This window comes from Trichomycterus rosablanca, unplaced genomic scaffold, assembly GCF_030014385.1.
Source record: "Trichomycterus rosablanca isolate fTriRos1 unplaced genomic scaffold, fTriRos1.hap1 scaffold_202, whole genome shotgun sequence".
Taxonomy (NCBI): Eukaryota; Metazoa; Chordata; class Actinopteri; order Siluriformes; family Trichomycteridae; genus Trichomycterus; species Trichomycterus rosablanca.
The window spans coordinates 61265-82932 of NW_026947030.1; the positions used below are offsets into that span (position 1 = coordinate 61265).

A 21668-nucleotide genomic window follows, 5' to 3' on the forward strand; every position below is an offset into this window, starting at 1 on the left:
GATGCCAATCCATCCAAAGCCCCCTTTCTCCCCAGAGGACCTCTGAGGATTCAAACCCTGGATCTCAGCAGTGGTGGGCTAGTGTAATTTACTGCTGTGCCACCATGTTTTCATGTTTATTTCAGAAATAAAAACACTAGATTGTAGCTCTGTTTGCTCTTGGTGTTTCCCCTTATATCTACATCTTTTTTAGACTCCGATTCTGATTTTTACCTTTATTGTGTAAATGCCTGTGTGTAAAGGTTCAGGAAGTGCAGTTTAAATGTCTTTTTTTTATAATTTTAATAACATTATTTTTTTAACTTTATTAGATACAAACATACACAAAAGTATCAAAGATGTTAATTTAGGTTTTCATCTCAGTGAGCATCAGAAGTACAGTTCAATACATCTAACTGTAACTGAGAGAAAAAGGCAGGAAAAAAGTCTTTGTGCAGTTTAAAAGTTTAAAGTTGTGATTTTAATGATAGTATGTTTTAAATACGTTTTAAGGGCAGTAACATTTAAACTTTAGCTCTGAAGGTACTGCAATAGTAACCGGAAGCGTTTGTTTACATGTGAAGGTGTGAATGAGGATTGGGTAATTAGTGAATATGACGCTTACTCGCTTATAGAGTATTTAAAGACGGGTGAGTTGGCTACAGGTGTTTCAGGTAAAGTAATACAACCAGACAAAAATCAGGAAATTATACTGTAAAAATACAGAAAATGTTAACAAGTAACTTTGTTTAACTGCCTTGGACATTCCAATGTCCCCTTGTATTGCATTTATTGTTAACATAAACAAACAATACAACAACAGTAAAATAAATAAATTAATCTAATAATAGAAATAATAACACTATTAATAATAAAAAAAATAGTAGTAGTAGTAATAATATTTAATAATAATAATAATAATAATAGTAACAGTAAAAAATAAAAGTCACATCTGTACCCGGGCAACAGGATGTAATTTATTTCTGGCACCACTAGATGGGAACAATGTCTGTACATAATGATGAACTTCACTTTAAAGGTCAGTTCAATGTTAAATATTTTAATTTGGGTCTTTTTAAGTTCAGCAAATAATAAATGCAATTCAAGGAGACGTTGGAATGTCCAAAGCAGTTAAACAAATTTATTATTATTTGTTTATTGTAATATTTACATTATAATTACCTGTAGTACGAGCGGGACGGGTAAGTGTAGCATCTCTCCTATAAAATATTTCTTTAATGAAAAGACATGTGAAACAGTTGCAGGATGAGACATAAAAAGTAGATGTTTGTGTATTATTTAAAACTAAACTGAATGATAATTGGTTACCTTCAAATAATTGTGCAGCATGTGTTCCTGATTTACATTCAGTGTTAACAAGTAAAGAAGGACCCATCGTGACCCTGACCAGGTGCTAAAAATAAAAAACCTTAAGCTGTCGTCCCATCTCTCTCTCTCTCTCTCTCTCTCTCTCTCTCTCGTGGTGTATGCTGGGAGTTGGGTGAGTGTAGGGTCACAGTGGAGAAGTTGTGGAGCGTTTTTCAATTGTTTTTATTTTTCAAATACTTTACACGGGTGTTTCAAGTTTCACAAACATATTAAACATATAGTTAATAATTCCGTACACACACCGAGTGGTTTTGTGAAACAAACCATTCGGGTAGCGCGATGACGGCTGCCCGGCATAGCCGAGCTTCCTCTCTCTCGCTCCGGCATGGGATTCGGTGTGTACCAGAGGTGGGAGTATCGGTGGAGCAGGTGTTGGAAGATGTAGGTGAACGGGTTGGATACGAGCATATAGTCTCGGCCTCCCGAATGAACAAAGCCGTGGTCGTGTTTCTGCAGCACGAACAGCTTGTAAACAAACTGGTGGAATCCGGTTTAAAGGTAGGCGAAATGTTTGTTTCTGTTTCCCCACTATTTTCAATAGCTACACGGGTAACCATAGCAAACTGTCCACCCTTCATCCCGAATGCGGATATAGAGCGTGAACTCTCTCTGTTCGGTAAGTTTGCGGGTCCGATTAAAATGATTCCTCTCGGCTGTAAGAACCAGGCGTTAAAACATGTACTCTCGTTTCGCCGACAAGTTTACATGTTTTTAAATGAGCCGACGCTGAACGTTTCTTTACGGTGCACACATGACGGTAAATCCTACATGTTGTATGCTAACACCGGGGATATGCGTTGTTTTGAGTGTGGCTCAGTGGGGCACATTAAGGAGGTTTGTCCGGTAAGGTCTGAGAAGCAGACAGAGACCGAAGCTGAACCTGCTGCTCACAGTAGTGATGCTGGTGTGAAGAGTCAGGGCACTATAGTGCAGCAAGCAGAGTCTGGTGATGTAACGATTAATACTGGAAGTGTAATAAACACAATTGAAACAGCAAATGATAAAATTAAGGATGCTGAGGCTGGCGTACAGGTGGCTAAGAAGAGGCCAGTTGAGAACGACAGCAGTGAGGTAAAAGTTAAAGAAAGAAGTGTTGTGCAAGTTGATGAGGGAAAGGTGGAAGAGATCAGTGAGGAAAGGGTCGTAATTGAAAGCAGTGTGAAAGCTACTGTTAACAAGTCACAAACCCTAAATATAGATTGTACAGAAAAAGGTTCTATAAGTGAAGACGTTGAACTTTCAGAACCCGAGATAAACAATGAAAGTCTGGAAACTGGTAAGGATGATGACACAATGTCAATAACTTCTGACATTGCAGAATATATAGCCCACTCAACAGAGGATGATCTGTATTCACTTCAGGATATTAATACTTTTCTGGATGATACATTTAGGAAAAAAGTGAATGTCAGAGAATTCTTTACAGACAAACAAAAATTTATTGCTTCTGTGGTGTATTGGCAAAAAAATACTAAGGTGGATAAACTAAGTATGCAAAAAAGGTACCGCTTGAGAAAATTGGCTTCTGGTGTAAGGAGGGGAAAAATACCCCTCCAAAAATCAAAATCTAAATAAGGTCACTGTTAACTTCAGCACTTAATCTTTCTGTCATGGGTGATATTACTCTCTACTTTTTCTTAATGGAGACTTTAAGAGTGGGTTTTCTTAACATGAATGGAGGAAGAGATCAAAATAAAAGGGTAGCCATTTTAGAGTTTCTTAAAATAAAAAAAGTTAAAATTATCTTCTTGCAGGAAACCCATACAAATGTAGATAATGAATTAGAGTGGCATAAGGGGTGGACAGGAAGCTGCTTTCTGAGTCATGGTGAAAACAATAGGGCTGGTGTGGCTACTCTTTTTTCTAAAGAATTAAATGTAAATATACAAATGTGATATTGCTAAAGGTAGATTGCTTTTAGTAAGAGCAGAAATAATGGGTTTAGAGTTTGTATTTATTAACATCTATGCACCAAATAAAGGCACAGAACGTATACAGCTTTTTAACAAACTAAAGGAAATTTTAACCAGGTATACAAATGATAATATAATAATAGAAGGAGATTGGAACTGTACTGTAGACTTCACACTGGACAGAAATGGAGAAGAACCCCATATACAGTCTAGCTTAGAACTGCTAAACATCACAAAAGATTCTAAGTTAATTTATATATGGAGAGTGAGGAATGAATCAGTCCAGCAGTGCACATGGGTGAAGTTCTTAAACTCACAGATAATTGGTGCTAGATTAGATCGATTTTATATTAGCAAACTTCTTAATAATAGAGTATTCAATGTTTTTATTAGTCCAAATGGCCTTTCTGATCATCACATGATTTCTGTTGATTTATGTCTTAAAAAACTGCAACGTTTTAACTATTATTGGCATTTTAATATGAAATTACTTCAGGACAAATTATTCTGTGTTTCTTTCTGTAGTTTCTGGGACACATGGAGGGTCAAGAAGAGGGACTTTGAAAGTTTAGCACAATGGTGGGAGGTTGGGAAAACACAAATAAGGGTGTTTTGCCAAAATTTTACTTATAATATGACAGCTGTTTTAAAAAATAAAATTAAAAAATTAGAAGAAGACATTAAAACGTTTGAAATAGATAACACCTTAAACCCCCTGAATACTATCAACATTTTAAAAGAAAAGAAACTAGAATTAAGTAGTCTTTTAAATGAAAGAGCTAAGGGGGCATTGATAAGAACAAGAATAGCATCAATTAAAGATGTACGTAGATGCCCCCACTTCCTACTTTTTTAATCTTGAACGAAAAGCTGTAAAACAAAAGCAGATGATATATCTTTGGCGAGAAGATGGCTCCATCATCTCCGACCCAGTGGAGATGAGACGGATGGCTACAGCGTTCTACACAGAACTCTATGGGACTGACAGCTGCGATCATGGCTGTATGCAGATGCTGTTCCAGGAGCTCCCTGCATTGCGGCTAGAGGACAGCAGTGAACTGGATATGGACTTGGTATTTGAGGAGCTTACTGAAGCAGTCCAGCAACTGTCAACGGGCAAGTCGCCTGGCGTGGATGGACTGCCAGCGGAGTTCTATAAACATTTTTGGAAGGAACTTGGGACAGACTTGCATGAAGTACTTCTAGAATGCATTAAAACTGGTTTGCTACCGTCCAGCAGTCAGAGGGCTGTGCTTTCACTTTTACCAAAGAAAGGAGACTTGGGGTTACTGAAAAACTGGAGGCCGGTTTCACTCATGTGTGTGGACTACAAAATTTTTTCAAAATGTTTGGCAAATAGACTAAAGAACGTTTTATGTAAGATAATTGGTATAGAACAGACTTATTGTGTGCCAAGTCGAACTATTTTTGATAATCTTTTTTTAATTCGTGATATCATTGACATATCAATAAGAGACAATCTAAATGTTGGGATTTTATCTATCGACCAAGAAAAAGCATTTGATAGAGTTGGTACCTTTTTAACGTTTTAAAAGCTTTTAGGTTTGGTAATAATTTTATATCCATGATCAAACTCCTTTATAATAATGCTGCTGTAATGCTGAAGGTGGGGAGTGGGCTCAGCTACCCTTTGCCAGTCAGGAGAGGAATAAGACAAGGCTGTCCGCTATCAGGACAGCTTTACACCCTTGTTATTGAGCCACTCCTGAACAGAATAAGGAAAAACATCAGAGGTTTTTCTTTCGCTGAGCACTCTGTAAACCTTTCAGTATCAGCATATGCGGATGATGTCAGTGTGTTTTTTAGAGAAAAAGAAGATATTTTAGATCTATGTAAATGTCTGTCTATTTTTGAAAAGGCTTCATCAGCAAGGGTTAACTGGAGTAAAAGTGAAGGACTTCTTTTAGGACAATGGGATCAAATAGAGCACTTACAACTCCCTGGGAATATACAGTGGGCGAGGGATGGTCTAAAAGTATTGGGGGTGTTTCTTGGAACCACTGATTATCAATTGAAAAACTGGGAAGGCGTGATGGATAAGGTTTCAACAAAGCTGGCTGGCTGGAAATGGTTAATGCCAGAACTTTCCTATAGAGGGAGAGTTTTAGTTACAAACAATCTGGCTGCCTCCATGCTGTGGCACAAGTTTATTGTTTTAGAACCTCCAGAGCAGTTAATACACAGAATCCAGGGCAAACTGGTAGATTTCTTTTGGTCTGGGCAACACTGGGTGCGTGCCCCAGTATTATACCTTCCTAAACAGGAAGGAGGACAGGGGCTGATCGATCTGAGAAGTCGTGTTGATTCCTTTCGTTTACAGACCATTCAGAAGTTGCTATTCACAGAACATTTAGGATGGGCAGGAATTGCTTGCGCTCTACTCAGAAAAGCAACAAACATGAACTATGATCACCAGTTATTCCTTTTAAATTTGACAGACTTAGAAATTACAAACTTGTCACCGTTTTATCAATCTGTGCTGAAAGTTTGGCGAACAACCCTCTCAATCAATAGAAAAACAATAGAACCAGGAGAATGGATTATGACAGAACCATTGTTTCATAACCCATTTCTCCCTCTTAGACTGCTGGCTTCAAGGTGTTTGAAAGAGGCTTTTGTGAGGGCAGGATGCACATTATTGGGGCATCTTAGGGAACAGGTTGGTTGGAAATCGCCAGAATCGCTTCAAATCGCAACAGGGATACGTTCCATGCGTCTGTTAAAACAGATACTGGATGAAGTGATAGCGATAGTCCCAGGAATCTGCAGAGAGGTGATAGAACAACAGCACCTGCAGATCCATACAAGGAACATGTGCTTTCCTCCCATCAGTGTTTCAGCACTGAGAGTAGGAGAGAATGAAGATGTGAACAGTATCTTGTCCTTTGATACACCCCTGTTAAGTGCGCCATCAGAGTGTCCTATAACAGGTGCAGGCATGGAAGTGGTCAGGAGTGTTTGGGCATGGCCTTTTGATGAAGGGACACTGGCATTCTCTTTATAAGCCCCCCATTGAGAAGCAGGTTGGAGATCTCCAGTGGAGACTGATCCACAAGGCCATAGCCACTAACAAACATGTAGCCCATTTCAATTCAGAGGTGAGGTCAAACTGTCCCTTTTGTGGAGCTGTTGAAACAGTTGAACATCTTTTTATTCTCTGTCCCAGACTAAGTCGTCTGTTTCAAATACTATCCAGGTGGTTTGGAGAATTTGATGAGCGCTTCTCACATCAAGCATTTATTAGTAGTGTCAAATACAATTTCAAATACTGAAAGAAAATCTGTCTCCTTAACTGTGTCTTAGGCCTCGCTAAGTTAGCGGTGTGGAAAAGCCGTAAAAACAGAATAAGGGGAGCTGGAGCTGTTAGTGCTGAGGGGATTTTAAGAGGAATGTTAGCCGCCCGGATCAGAATTGAATATACATATTTCAAACTGGTTAACAATCTTGCAGAATTCCGTACGATGTGGTGTATAGGAAAGATTTTATGTGATGTTGAATATTAAGGTTTTGAACCATAATTACAATTTTTAAGTACTAATGTTTATTTATTTATCTATCTATTTGTTTTATTTTTATTTATTTATTTATTTTCTTCCACTTTGCTTACTTAGGTAATGTAAAATTATTATGGATATGATGTCCTGAATGTTTAAATAAAGTTGTGTGAAAACCTCTCTCTCTCTCTCTCTCTCTCTCTCTCTCTCAACTCAAACTCAAACTCAAACTCAAAAGAAGCTTTATTGGCATGACAAATAAGGACATTCGTATTGCCAAAGCAAGTTACAGGGAAATATAAACAATAAAAATAAGAAAGAACAAAAATATACAGAACAGTTACATGTGCAAAAAATATAGAATAGAATAAAATATTAATAAAAACAGTGCAAAATAATAACAATAAAAAGTATAATATTTACAATAATGAGGTAGTAAAACAATCAGTTTGTGCATGTGTGTGTGTATGTGTGTATGAGACATGGTCACCCACTGTCCCTCACCTGGTGGCAGGTGTAAGTATAGAGTGCTGCTAGTGTGCAGCTCTCTCTGTGCTCCCCCAGTAGGTGGGGCAGTTTGTCGGGGTCTGGGAGGGAGGTAAAGTTGGGGATGATGTTGTTAAATTTAGGGAAGAATTGGGAGCGGACGTGGTGGTACTTGGTACACCGGGTGAGGAAGTGCAGCTCCGTCTCTACTGTACTGAGAGTGCAGTGCTGACACAACCTCTCCTCCCGGGGCAGCCAGGACCGGGTGTGTCGCCCCGTCTCCACGGCCAGGTCGTGTGCGCTCAGTCTGTACCTCGTCAGGGTGTTTCTTAATTTAGGGTCGGATACTGTGCTGAGATAATCTGCTGCACTGTAGTGTCTGTTTAGGGCCAAATAACACTGCATTTTACTTTGAGTTTTAGTTTCAGTTTCCCAATAATTCAGATATTTAGTTCGGAGTTTTTGTGTAATTTGGTTTATTCTAATTGGGTTTACAGATTTCTCTTGTTCCTGAGTCTTTATTGTGTTAGTGTGTGTTATTAGTGTGCCAGTGTGTGTTAGCAATGTGTTTGTGTGTGTTATTTGAGTGTCTGTGTGTGTTAGTGGTGTATCTGTGTGTGTTGGAGTGTCTGTGTGTGTTATTAGTGTATCGGTGTGTGTTAGTGGTGTATCTGTGTGTGTTAGTGGTGTATCTGTGTGTGTTAGTGGTGTATGGGTGCAGTGACTCAGGACCAGTTGGATGAGGGGACTGGTATGTTTGCTCAGCTCTTGGTGTTTCAGGGCTTTATAATGATAAGTTTGGGGGTCGCTCTCATTTAGATGGTTCCAGAAGTTGATGGTTCTCTCTCTCTCTCTCTCTCTCTCTCTCTCTCTCTCTCTCTCTCTCTCTCTCTGCATGCTGGGAGTGGGCGGGGCGAGTGTGAGTTTGCGAGAGCGGTGGTGTGTGTGGAAGTGAGTGAGTAATCTACACTACTTTTCTTTTTTTTTCTTTAAATTCTCACAGTCTTATTTGGGAGTTTATATTCTTTTTTCTTTATATTTCATTTACTGTGCACTGTAATCGGTAACTAGCTGAGCCTAGTCGGGGGGGAGTAATGGCGTCTCGTCGCGTGGCGGGGACGCCGTCTCTCTCTTCCCGATCAAACGGTTTCAGGTGTGTTCCACCTGTTGCCGCCTCAGTGGAAGACGTACTGATCGCGGTGGGTGAGAAAGTGGGCTGTGAGCAGATCCACTCCGCGTCCCGCATGAATAAAGCTGTGGTTGTCTTTTTGAAGGATAAACAGCTGGTCAATGAGCTGATAGTGAGTGGGATTTGGGTGCAGGAGACTTTTGTGCCGGTGTCCCCCCTTTCTACACCCGTGACGAAGGTCACCATCTCTAATGTTCCCCCGTACATGTCCCATGAACCAATAATAAAGGAGCTGAGTCGTTTTGGCAAATTTGTGGGTGAGATCAGGGACATACCACTAGGATGCAAGAAATCAGGACTAAAGCACGTCCTGTCTTTCAGGCGCCAGGTGCTCATGATTCTAAACAGCGCGGACAAAACCCTCGAGGCCTCGTTCCGTGTTTCGGATGGTGAAGGCTCGTACCTGGTCTTCGCCAGTACGGATAGTTTGAGGTGTTTTCAGTGTGGCAATGTAGGGCATAAGCGCTTTGAGTGCCCATTGAATGAACGGAGGACTGTGCAGGAGAACCGGGATTCTACCGCAGCTGAGAATGGTGGCGCCCCGGAGAGGGACGCTGCGGATACCGCTCCTGAGGATTCAGGTGAGGGATCGTCCACAGCTCCAGCTCCGGAGGCGCATTGTGGAGTTGAGGTGAGTGAGCGTTTAAAAACTAGTGTTTCAGACAGTGAGGCTGGTCAGCAGCAAGCTAGCCAGGGTGAAAGTGTGGTAGGTGCCAAGGTGAGTGGTGAGGGGGAGACCCAGGTGAGCGGTGAGGAGGGTGCTCAGGTGAGCGGTGCGGTGAGTGTGCAAGGGGGTGCTAAGGTGAGTGATAAAGAGAGTGCTCAGGAGAGTGGTGAGGGGGGTGCTCAGGTGAGTGGTGAGGAGGGTGTTCATGTAAGTGGTGAGGGGGATGCTCAGGTGAATGGTGAGGAGGGTGCTCATATAAGTGGTGAGGGGGGTGCTCAGGAAGGCCTGAGCACTGTTGGTGCCAATGCTTCAGTGCAGATGTCTGCGAGTATATGTGACGCTCAGTCAGGTCCAGTTGTGTCCCAAGAAGAGGACATGGAGGAGGACAGAATGTCTGTGGTGTCTGATTTTGGAGGTAGTCAACTTGGAAGTGAGATGCTGTACTCTGTAGATCAGATCAACTCTTTTTTGGATATGACGAAGGGAAAAACTGTGGATGTGACTGATTTTTTCCCGGATTTAGATACGTTTGTGGCTTCAGTGTTGAAGGCGCAAAGAGATGTTGGGTATGAAATTCTTTCCAAACAGAAACGGTTCCGTTTGAAAAAACACATCACTGCCATCCGAAAAGCTAAAAATGTGAGGAGTGGTTTACGGTTTGTCTCTGATCGTGAGGCTGTATAAATACAGAGCACATGGGGAGAAGTTTTATCCTGTCCTCTTTACCTGTTTTCTGCTTTATTGTTCCCTCTCTCTTTTTTCTGTTTTAATGGGGGTTTTGAGGGTGGGTACTTTAAATGTAAATGGTTTTAGAGATAGGAGTAAACAGGCCCTTTTTTCTGAACTTTTTAATTTTAAGAAATTAAATGTTTGTTTTTTACAAGAGACACACAGTGATGATAATTCAGTCTCTGAATGGGGTTTATGGTGGAAGGGGCAGGCTTATCTTAGTCATGGGACGAATGTTAGTGCAGGGGTTGCCATTCTTTTCTCTCAATTCTCTTTAGTAACTGTATTATCGGTGAATGAAGTTGTAGCAGGGCGTTTACTTGTGATTAGAGCCAAGGTTTATGATCATGTTTTTATTTTTATTAATGTGTATGCCCCTAATAGAGGATCAGAGAGAAGTGAGCTGTTTACTAAGCTAAGGCAGTTTTTACAATCTTTCTCGTCTGAAGATGTTGTTGTCTTAGGAGGTGATTGGAATTGTACCCTTGATTTTGTTAAAGACAGAAATGGAGAGGAGCCACACCCCCAGTCTGCTCGTGTTCTTACTAATATTGTTTCTGATTTTGAACTGATAGATGTGTGGCGAGAGAAACACCCCTCTGTTAGGCAGTATTCTTGGGTTAAAGTGGAGGCTAGGGGAGTGTTTGCAGCACGTCTGGACAGGTTTTATGTTTCAGACTGTGCACGTGATACAATTTCTCGATCTAGTATACAGCCCACTTCTTTTTCTGATCACCACTTATGTACTGTGGATTTTTCTTTTAATTTTCATACACCTAGACCCTGTCTGTGGTATTTTAATAAGTCACTTTTACAAGACAGAAGGTTCTGTGAAGATTTTAAGCTGTTTTGGGCTGAGTGGGTAGGAAAAAAAGGAGATTTTGATAATCTAATGCAGTGGTGGGACGTGGGGAAAGCTCAAATACGAGTTTTCTGCCAAGATTTTACTTCCTACTCTACATCCCGACTAAGAACCACTATGACTGCTTTAGAAAAGGACATTACAAGGATACATAATTCATTGATAAATCAGAATGTTCCTGATTTGCGGACGGAGCTCACCACAAAATTTCAGGAGCTGAGTGACATTCTGCATGAAAAAGCAAAGGGAGCACTGGTGAGGTCAAGGTTCCTTTCTGTGCAAGACATGGACGCTCCCACTGCTTTCTTTTTCAATCTGGAAAAGCCCTCATCTGTACATAAGACTTTGATTTCAGTGCGTAAAGAGGATGGTATGATTGCCACAGACCCAGTTGAGGTTCGGAAGCTGGCTGTAGAGTTTTATTCAGACCTGTACACTGCAGATGTTCCAGATCTGCAAAGTGCAGATGTCCTGCTTGAGGGCTTACCTCAACTGGATGAACAGTATCAACTGGAAATGGACAATGAATTGACTTTTGAGGAGGTCACTGAGGCCGTATATCAACTCACTCCTGGGAGAGCACCTGGGATAGACGGCTTACCAGTGGACTTCTACAGAAGTTTTTGGGGAGTTATAGGGAGGGACTTTTATGAGGTGTTACTGGAAAGTTCCAGTGCTGGTGTTCTTCCAATAAGCTGTCAGCGTGCTGTTTTGTCACTCATTCCAAAAAAGGGGGATCTTTGCCGACTGACGAACTGGAGACCTGTGTCTTTATTGTGTTCTGATTATAAAATTTTATCTCGTTCAATCGCAAATAGATTGAAAACTGTTTTAGACATGGTGATTAACGAAGATCAGTCCTACTGCATACCAAAAAGATCCATTTATGATAATCTGTTTTTAATTAGAGATTTATTTGATTATGCTAAACTGTCTGGATCAGATTTTGGTTTTTTATCGCTTGATCAAGAAAAAGCTTTTGATCGAGTAGATCATGGCTATCTTTTTTCAACCTTGAAGGCTTTTGGATTTGGAAATGGTTTTATCTCTTGGATCAAGCTGTTATATGCGGGGGCATCTTGTATAATAAAGGCGGGTGGGGGTCTGAGTACTCCTGTATTGGTAGGAAGGGGAATACGTCAAGGCTGCCCTTTGTCTGGACAGTTGTACTCGCTCGCTGTAGAACCTTTTTTGTGTTCACTTAGGAAAAGGTTGTCTGGTTTGCAGATTGGGAACAGCATAGTTAAGATTTCAGCATATGCTGATGACATCACAGTAGTGGTACGTCATAAACAAGACATTTTGGCATTGAAAAATGCATTACAGGTTTATGAACAGGCCACCTCCGCAAAACTAAATTGGGGTAAGACTGAGGCTCTTTGGTGTGGTTCAGAAATAAGGGGTGACTCTTTGCCACAACTTCCAGGTAGTATACAGTGGAGCAGAACTGGTCTGAAGTTTTTAGGAGTATGGTTGGGCACTGATGAAGCAAAAACAAAAAATTGGGAAAGTGTAGTGGAGAAAGTCCGTGCCAGGTTGTCCAAATGGTCTTGGTTGCTACCCCAGTTATCATATAGGGGTAGAGTTCTAGTCGCCAACAACCTTGTTGCATCTGCTTTATGGCATAAGTTCACTGTCTTGAATCCACCAAGGGGACTTATTGATGATATTCAGAGAGAGCTGGTGAATTTTTTCTGGAATGGACAACATTGGTTGAGAGCTGCAGTTTTGTACCTTCCTGTGCAAGAGGGGGGACAAGGGCTCATGGACATTCGTTCCAGAGTGGCTGCCTTGCGTTTGCAGGCTATACAACGCCTGCTGTACCATGAGCATCACAGTTGGACGGAGGTAGCCTGCGCTCTTTTGAGAACTGCTGGGCGTTTGGGCTTGGATAGACATTTGTTCTCTCTTTCACTGAAGACCATGGATTTAGGGGGCCTGACACCCTTTTACTCGGCTGCTATGGAGGCTTGGCAACTGTTTTCCTTCTCAAAGGAGTGTGATGTACCATCTGCATGGATTTTTGAAGAGCCACTGTTTTTTAACCCGGTTTTTCCATCTCTGGGCCAGATTTCAGGCTCTGTGAGAGGTCGTCTGATACAGAGTGGAATTACTAAGCTCTGCCACTTAAGGAGAGGTATGGACTGGGTACCGGTAGAACAGCTGGCAGAACGGGTCGGTTTTAGGTCTTTGCGCCTGGTTGGGCAGGTACTAGACCATTTAAAATCTGATATGTCTGCCTCTGTGTCCGAGTACCTTAGAATGACCCCTGTTGAGCAATGTCGGAGTGATGAGGCCATTTTTCCAGATATAGTGATGGACTTGGGCTGGGAGGATTGGCAGGAGGGACAGGGGACACTGCTGTCTTCCAAAATGCCTACACTGGGTGTCTTTAGCACTCTACAAAAACGGTCACTGTACATGGCTTGTGTTAAAGCTGTGCATTTTCACAACTTGCGAGACTTAAGAGAGACCAAATGGGCAGTGGTTGTTGGGGCTGGTTTTTCCCCTAAGGGTAGCTGGCGGTCCCTGTACAAAAGACCCATTCAGAAGAGGGTGGGTGACCTCCAGTGGAGGATTGTGCATGGGATCTTAGCTACCAACAGGCACGTGGCACGGATTGATCCTTCGGCTAGTGACAGCTGTCCTTTTTGTGGGGCCACTGAGTCACTTTTTCATGTCTTTTTACAGTGTTCACGTTTAGACCCCCTTTTGAATTTAATTAAGAACTGGGGAATTGGATTTGTAGGTTTTTTTGACAAAAGTTTTTTTATTTATGGGCCCAAGTACTCTGTTACAAATAGACATAAAGTGGTTCTTTTAAATTTTCTGTATGGTGCCGCAAAATTGGCAATCTGGTGCACAAGGAAGAGCAGGATCAAGGGTTGTGGTGGTACCGATCCAGTCTTGATGGTCAGAGGTTTAGTGAGAAAGCGATTATTGATTGAATTTACATATTATACCATCATGGATAATGTAGATAATTTTTTTGACGTGTGGGGGGTTGGGGGTATTTTGTGTGAACCTGGTGATCTTGGTGAGTTGGTGATGAATATCTAAATTACTGTCACTGTAATATGACTGTTTTAATCGTTGTTGTATAATTTATTTATTATTAATTTTATTTTAATTTTTTTCTCCCTTGTCTCATTGGATTTTCCTTGAGCTGGTTTTAACTGCTGGTGTTATCTGAAAATGTTGATTAAAGGTGTCTTAAAAGTCAAAAAAAGTCTCTCTCTCTCTCTCTCTCTCTCTCTCTCTCTCTCTCTCTCTCTCCTTTAGTTCAGCAGAAGTGAAACTGATCTGATCCTGTTCTGTTTGAGTGTGGATCTGTTCCGTGTTTGTAGTTTTGTTAATAATTGAAGTTGATGAACGCAGGTGAGTTTATACATTTCCACACTTCTGTACATTACTGTGTATTGTTACTTTATGTAGTTCAGATTGTTGATTTGATTTAAACACACTTGTTTTGAACAGAACACTCACGAACTAAACCAGGAAGTCTTGGACATTCGCCTGACATTCGAGTTTCTTTCGTCTCGTTCTCGGCTAATAAACATCCAAAAATAAGTGAAACTGCATTAACTGATTCTGCAGTAAACAAGGAACAAACTACAATCAAATATGTTTAAAACGTTTTTTCTGTACATTTTTATTTTCTGTTATTTTGTAAATGTGAGCTTCATCTGAGTTGAAATGATAAGGAAGTGCTAAGGGAGCGTCTACAAAGTGCATGAAGCCGAGGTGTAGTTATTACCCAGTGGCATGTACCATTCAATATAACTGTATAAAGTACTTCAGTATGGGTACAGTAACAATATATAGTGTCAACAATTCTAAAATCAATCATTTTAATATAATAAACGATGCAATAGTTACCTAGTGACATGTACCACCCACTACACTTACATTACAGAAACAAACCCTACAGTATGGGTACAGTAATAAAGAATTAAAAGTAAAAAAAAAAAAAAAAAAATTCTACAACCAAGGATGTAGTAGTTAACTTGTCACTTGTACTAGTTACTACAACCACATTATAAAAGTCCTAAAGCATGGGTACAGTAACGAATCATAAAATGTACTACAGTAAAGGTACAGCAATAATAAAATATAGAAGATTAACAAAAATTAAGAAATGCAAGTTTTGATAAGATGAAGGTTGTAGTAGTTAACTAGTGTCTTATACTACTTACTACAACAACATTGCAAATTAAAAGTCCCACAGCATGAGTACAAAAGATAATCAAAAAATTTTAAATGAACAGAAATCGAGAAAAGTAAACATAAACATGATGCTCACGAACTAAACCAGGAAATCTGAGCTGCTGTAAATAACCTGCTGTGTTTACTGGTGTTTCTGTTTACGTGTAGAAAAATGTCCAAAAATTCAGTAACTCAGGACGAGTTCAGCTGTTCAGTCTGTCTTGAAACACTGAAGGATCCAGTAACTACATCATGTGGACACAGTTTCTGTATGGTGTGTATTAATAACTGCTGGGATCTGGAGGATGATAAGGGAACATACAGCTGTCCACAGTGTAGACAAACCTTCACTCCAAGACCTGTTTTGAGAAGAAGCACAATTCTGGCTGGAGTTGTGGAGAAACTAAGGAAAACAGAACTTCAAGCTCCACATCCTGGTCACTGTTTTGCTGGATCTGAAGATGTGGAGTGTGATTCCTGCACTGGGAAAAAATCCAAAGCTGTTAAATCCTGTCTGGTGTGTTTGGCCTCTTTGTGTGAAACTCACCTTCAGCCTCACTATGAATCTTCTGCTTATAAGAATCACAAGCTGGTTAAAGCCTCCAGACGACTCCAGGATCAGATCTGCTCTCAGCATAATAAACTGCTGGAGGTTTACTGTCGTACTGATCAGCAGTGTATCTGCCTGATGTGTACCATGGATGATCATAAAGGACATGATACAATATCAGCTGCAGCAGAAAGAACTGAGAAACAGGTAAAAATATTACACAGCTCTCTTTAACAAGTAACAACTCATTATCATTTACACTGACGTTGTTTATGTGGTGCTCGTACACAATACAAGTAAATTCTGAATTGTTATTCTGTGTAGAAGCAGCTGCTGGAGATCCAGAGAAAATTCCAGGAGAAAATCCAGAACAGAGAGAAGGAACTTTGTGAGCTGATAAATGCTATGGAGTCTCACAAGGTAAGTTTTATCAACAAAAAGCTCTCAGGATCAGTCCGACTCGCCTCCATTAAACCAATCTCCATTAAAAATGAGATATTTTATATCTCAGGTAACTTTGTAAACATAAACAAACATTTTTGTTCATTTTTGTTCAAAAAATCTTCACATTCTGCCTGGTTAGTTGGTGATTAATGCTGTACAACAATTTTAAGGTTGTGCTAATAATGATAAGGGTGATAAGATCAGATTAGGGCTTTGACTGAGCCACCCAAGAATATTATTGATTGTTGTTATTGACTTATTGATAGTTGTTATTGATTATTGACTTGAGAAGATCACTAAATTGAATCCCAGTCCTGTCCCGGCTGGTGTTTCCTGATACTCAAAAGTATTTCTGTAACAATATGCTACCACCAGCACATTTCACAGTATATATGGTGTTTTTGCGTATTATTAGATTTAATCCACACATATAATTTTGAATTAAGGACATACAGGAGCAGGTGTGTTCTGTGAGGAAATATAACATGCTGATAAATGCAGTAAAAACTAAAGTGATGATGAACACTGAAGAAGTGCTGGAGTTTAAGGTGGAAGGTAGAAGACTGGAACTCTTTCTTATATTTGGGAAGTAGAGTATCAAGTACTGCATCATGTGGACATGATGATGATGGTAACATTTTCAAGGGTATGAAAAGTCAAGCCATTAGCACCATCACCAAGCTATGAGATGAAAGTCTTAGTCTGGCCAGTAGCTACATATGAATGTGAAGGATGGACAAATATCTGAGTGAGAAACGTTTCCTCTTTCTGAATCTTCTAACAGTGTTCTGCACAGACAGCAGTGAAAAACATTGAGAGGATCTGTACTGAACTAATCAACTCAATTAACAGAAGATGCTCTGAGCTAAAAGATCTGATCAGAGATCGAGAGACAGCAGAAGTAAGTCGAGCTGAAAAAGTCCTGAAGCAGGTGGAGGAGCAGATTGTAGAGCTGAAGAGGAAAGATGCTGAACTGGAACAGCTTTCACACACAGAGGATCCCGTCCATTTCCTCCAGGTAACATTTACATTTTCAGCAGACACTTTTATCCAAAGCGACTTACACAATGACCTGAACACAATGAGCAATTGAGGGTTAAGGGCCTTGCTCAGGGACCCAACAGTGGCAACTTGGTGGTGGCCGCGGGGCTTGAACCAGTAACCTTCTGCTTACTAGCCCAGTACTGGCCTCAGTGATTTTTAACAGAATTATTTTTAACAGAACTAAAAATAATTATATTATTGCTGCACCAGTCCAAGTAATAAATTACAGCGGTACCTTGTAACTTGACGTCCCCTTAACTAAAAATCTTTAAAACCTGATGCCTTTTGTTGAAAGATTTGTTCCCTTAAACTTGATTATTGTTAGCATTCATTCAAACATGTTGGGGAGAGCCGGAAATGCAACAAAAACCACATCACAAGCAAAGCATCCTCTCCTGTCTTCCCTGAGGTCTCCTTTTTATAGGCATCTTCACATGGTGGTAACTTTTGCGCATGTTCATGCATCTTCCACAAATCTGTAAAATAGGGAAACCCCACCTACACAAAACACATTATGACCCATAAAGTCGTAACACTTGGGGTTCTGAAAAATTGTGAGAATCAGAATCAGCTTTTCTAAGAGATCATGAAATACTGTTAATGTTATTAGGAGAAACATCACTCTGTGCTTCATGTCTGTTGTCCATCATTTGTGATTCATCATCATCTTGTTGTTTCTCTGTGAACATTATTTATCTGGATGTAGAATTTTCACTCTCTCTCGGCTCCTGCTGGATCTGCAGAATCAGCCACCATCACAATCAGTCCTTTCCTCTCATTTGATGATGTTACAAAGTCTGTATCTCAGCTGAGAGAGAAAGTAGAAGAATTCTGGAAAGATCAGTGTGAGAAGATACCAGATGAAGGTGAGTTTAAGCCCTCAGTGTTCCATTGTCTCCAAAATGCTTCAGTACTCAAACATCAAACAAAACAATCAAATCCACCAACATGAACATTTAACAACATCATTCATTTACTCATCAACCCAGTACTGGTCATGGTGAATGAAATACACTCACACTTGGTCAATTACCCAGACTTAATGTCAATTTAGACAAACACTGGGAGAACAAGCCAAACTTTTTACTGGCTTTACCTGCAACAGTTTCTGGTGTAAATATGTATTAACTGTGATTAGTGATTGTACTGTTACTCTTTCTGCAGTGAAGAAAGTCCGGATTACTTCACCTATTAGAGAAGATTTTCTACAATGTAAGTTCTTCACGAGCACACAAACATACACAGTGCAGTGAAAAAGTATTTTCACCCCCCAGTTATCTGTTATTTTACATATTTGTTACACGTTACTAGTTAAGATGCTACAGCAGCTCAGTTTGGTTCAAGTCCAGATTTGATTAAGTCCAAAACCTAAACTTTATTTCCTCAGATTTATTTTAACAAAGATCTGCTCTTGTTATTGGTGTTTAATCTTTAAATCATGGACTGATGACCAGATGTTCTTCTTTAGCCCTAAAACACCATCACACTACCACCACCATGACTGACTGTTAGTAAGATGTTTTTATTGTAAAATGCTGTTTTAACTTCATTGCAAGTATAAGAATTCTGACTCATCAGTTCACAGAACATCATCACCAAAATGCTTGAGGGTCATTAAGGATCTTATATTGGTAAATGAGAGGCGAGGCTTTATGTTCCTCTTAGTTAACAGTGATTTTACTACTTGACTCTCCCATGGACTTAATTTGTGCTCAGTTTCCTTCTAATACTGGAATCATTAAATCAGATCTAAATTGAGGACAGCAGGTCCTGCGGTTTCCTAAATGTTTGTCTGGGTTCTTGTATATTTTCCTTGATGAGACGTTGATGAGCTCTTGAAGCAATCTTAACTGTTCCAGATGTCATTTGGAGATCATGGCTCTTACTGTGGTTCGCTGAAGTACTAAAACCTTAGAATGGGCTTTGTAACTTTTTCCAGACTGATATATTGCAATTACTTTTTTATCTGTTTTTGAATTTGTTTGGACAGTGGTGACATCGTTCTGACAGTGATCATGCCTCAGATTAGGGACATTTTGAGTCCCTGCCAAAGACCACGGTTCCATGTACTCTTCTTCAATAGTTATTTAAAATCACCAAGAACTTCAGAGGCCATGAAGTTAAAACAAGTAAAACAATCATTTAAACTGCTGTCTGTATATTTATGATCCAGGAGATTTTATGAGTCTCAATCATTCAGTCACAGAAACCACTGAAATACACACACACACACACACACACACTAACATAAACCAACACACATTCACACAGTTACAGAGACACACCCACTCACATACATGCTTATACACATTTACACGTGTGCGCGCACACTGAAACACTGAAACACACAATTCAAAAAGCTTTATTAGCATTACTGTGTGTGTGTTTGTTGTTGGATTGTGTGTTGCTGGTGTGTGTCTGTGTACTGTTTGTGAATGTGTTGTGTTTGTGTAATGTATGTGTGTGTTTGTGTAGTGTTTGTGTGTTTGTGTAGCATTTATGTGTGTTTGAGTATTATCTGTGTGTATGTGTAGTGTCTGTGTGTATATGTGCAGTGTTTGTGTAATGTATGTGTGTGTTTGTGTAGCATTTGTGTGTGTTTGAGTATTATCTGTGTGTATGTGTAGTGTGTGTAATGTATGTGTTTGTGTATTTTTGTGTAGTTGTTCATGTGTTTGTGTAGCATTTGTTTTTGTGTTTGTGTAATTGTGCAGTGTCTGTATGCATGTTTAGTGACTGCATGTATGTGTAGTGTTTATGAGTTTGTGTTGCATTTGTGTGCTTGAGTAGTATTTGTATGTGTAGTGTCTGTGTATTTGTGTTCGTGTTGTGTTTGTGTAGCGTTTGTATTGTGTGATTGTGCATTGTTTGTGTGATTGTGTAGAGTTTGTGTGATTGTCCAGTGTTTGTGTGTATGTGTAGAGTTTGTGTGATTGTGCAGTGTTTGTGTGTATGTGTAGAGTTTGTGTGTATGTGTAGAGATTGTGTGATTGTACAGTGTTTGTGTGTATGTGTAGAGTTTGTGTGATTGTGTAGAGATTGTGTGATTGTACAGTGTTTGTGTGTATGTGTAGAGTTTGTGTGATTGTGCAGTGTTTGTGTGATTGTGTAGTGTTTGTGTAATGTATGTGTGAGTTTGTGTATATGTGTGGGGTTTGTGTAATTGTGTAGTGTTTGTCTAATGTGTGTGATTGTGCAGTGTTTGTGTGTATGTGTAGAGTTTGTGTGATTGTACAGTGTTTGTGTGTATGTGTAGAGTTTGTGTGATTGTACAGTGTTTGTGTGTGTGTGTTTGTTTAGTCACACTCTCTCTCTCACACACACTGTACACACACACTGTACACACACACACACACACACACTGTACACACACACACACACACTGTACACACACAGTGTACACACACACACACACACACACACTGTACACACACACACACACACACTGTACACACACAGTGTACACACACACACACACACACACACTGTACACACACACACTGTACACACACACATACACTGTACACACACATAGTGTACACACACACACACACACACACACACTCTCTCTCTCTCTTCTATGTTAATTGGTTTATTTTGTGTTTCCTCTCCAGATGTTTGTCGGTTCACACTGGATCCAAACACAGTAAATAAAAACCTCCGTCTGTCTGAGGAGAACAAAGTGGTGACCTGCAGTAGAACATTACAGTCGTATCCTGATCATCCAGATAGATTTGATTGTTGGCCTCAGGTTCTGTGTAAAGAGAGTGTGAGTGGACGCTGTTACTGGGAGGTTGAGTGGAGTGGGAATTATGGGGTTTATATAGCAGTGTCATATAAAAGCATCAGCAGGAAGGGAGATGGTGGTGAGTGTTTGTTTGGATGTAATGATCAGTCCTGGAGATTAGAGTGTTCTCCATTCGGATTTCTATTCAGGCCCAATAACAAAGAGACTAAAATTCCCATAATGCCGAGTTCCTCTAGAATAGGAGTGTATGTGGATTATGAAGCAGGAACTCTGTCCTTCTACAGCGTCTCTGATACAATGAAGCTCCTCCACAGAGTTCAGACCACGTTCACTCAGCTCCTCTACCCGGGGTTTTTTCTTTATCCAGGGTCAGAAGTGAAACTGTCAGATTTAACAAATTAAATGTAAAATTTACGTGAAAGTCTAACATTAAACTGTTTGAGTGATTTTAGAATCTGTGAGGCAGTGATACATTTATGAAGATTTTCTTTTTCAATTTATTAACCACCATTTATTCAGTGCTGTGAAAAAGTATTTACCCCCTTTATTAACGGAAGGCGCCGCAGAGGTGGCTGCCTGTTGCAACAGCTCCTGCTCACGTTTGAGTTTTTTCTTACTTTTTTCCTTACTTTTAAGTACTTAAGTTTTACTTTTTGTTAGTTAAGTGTTTGTACTTGTTTTTATGCACAATGGACACCAAACTGGTGCTTGTTTTGGTTTTTGCACTACTATTTTTGCTGTTTACGACTGTGTCTGGAGATCCCGTGCGGAGCCACGCTCCTATTGTTTACACCAGGGATCAGCTGTTAGCGCTTAGCAACACAGCTGTGCTACCGCATGAGAGGCATGACATCCCCCGCGAGCTGAGGAGGAGGAAGCGGGGGAAACGGGCTGGAGCTCGGTGTCGGGATAGAAGGAGACGTTATAAACCGGTTCTTCCTTCCATC

At 40.2% G+C, this 21668-nt stretch overlaps 1 protein-coding gene across 1 annotated transcript; it reads left to right on the top strand.

Moving 5' to 3' along the window:
- Window positions 1-15107: 15107 nt before the first annotated feature.
- LOC134306519 (tripartite motif-containing protein 16-like) lies at window positions 15108-21174 on the top strand. Its single transcript, XM_062990352.1, has 6 exons — window positions 15108-15692; window positions 15810-15905; window positions 16714-16947; window positions 17680-17839; window positions 18138-18185; window positions 20588-21174. Exons 1-6 carry the CDS (start codon window positions 15108-15110, stop codon window positions 21121-21123), a joined length of 1659 nt encoding a protein of 552 aa, XP_062846422.1. The 3' UTR covers window positions 21124-21174.
- Window positions 21175-21668: the final 494 nt, after the last annotated feature.

Coding starts and splice junctions, on each gene's coding strand:
- LOC134306519 (XM_062990352.1), top strand. CDS start 15,108: ATGTCCAAAAATTCAGTAACTCAGGACGAGTTCAGCTGTTCAGTCTGT. Junction 15,693..15,809: donor CAGAAAGAACTGAGAAACAG/GTAAAAATATTA, acceptor TATTCTGTGTAG/AAGCAGCTGCTGGAGATCCA. Junction 16,948..17,679: donor ATCCCGTCCATTTCCTCCAG/GTAACATTTACA, acceptor ATCTGGATGTAG/AATTTTCACTCTCTCTCGGC.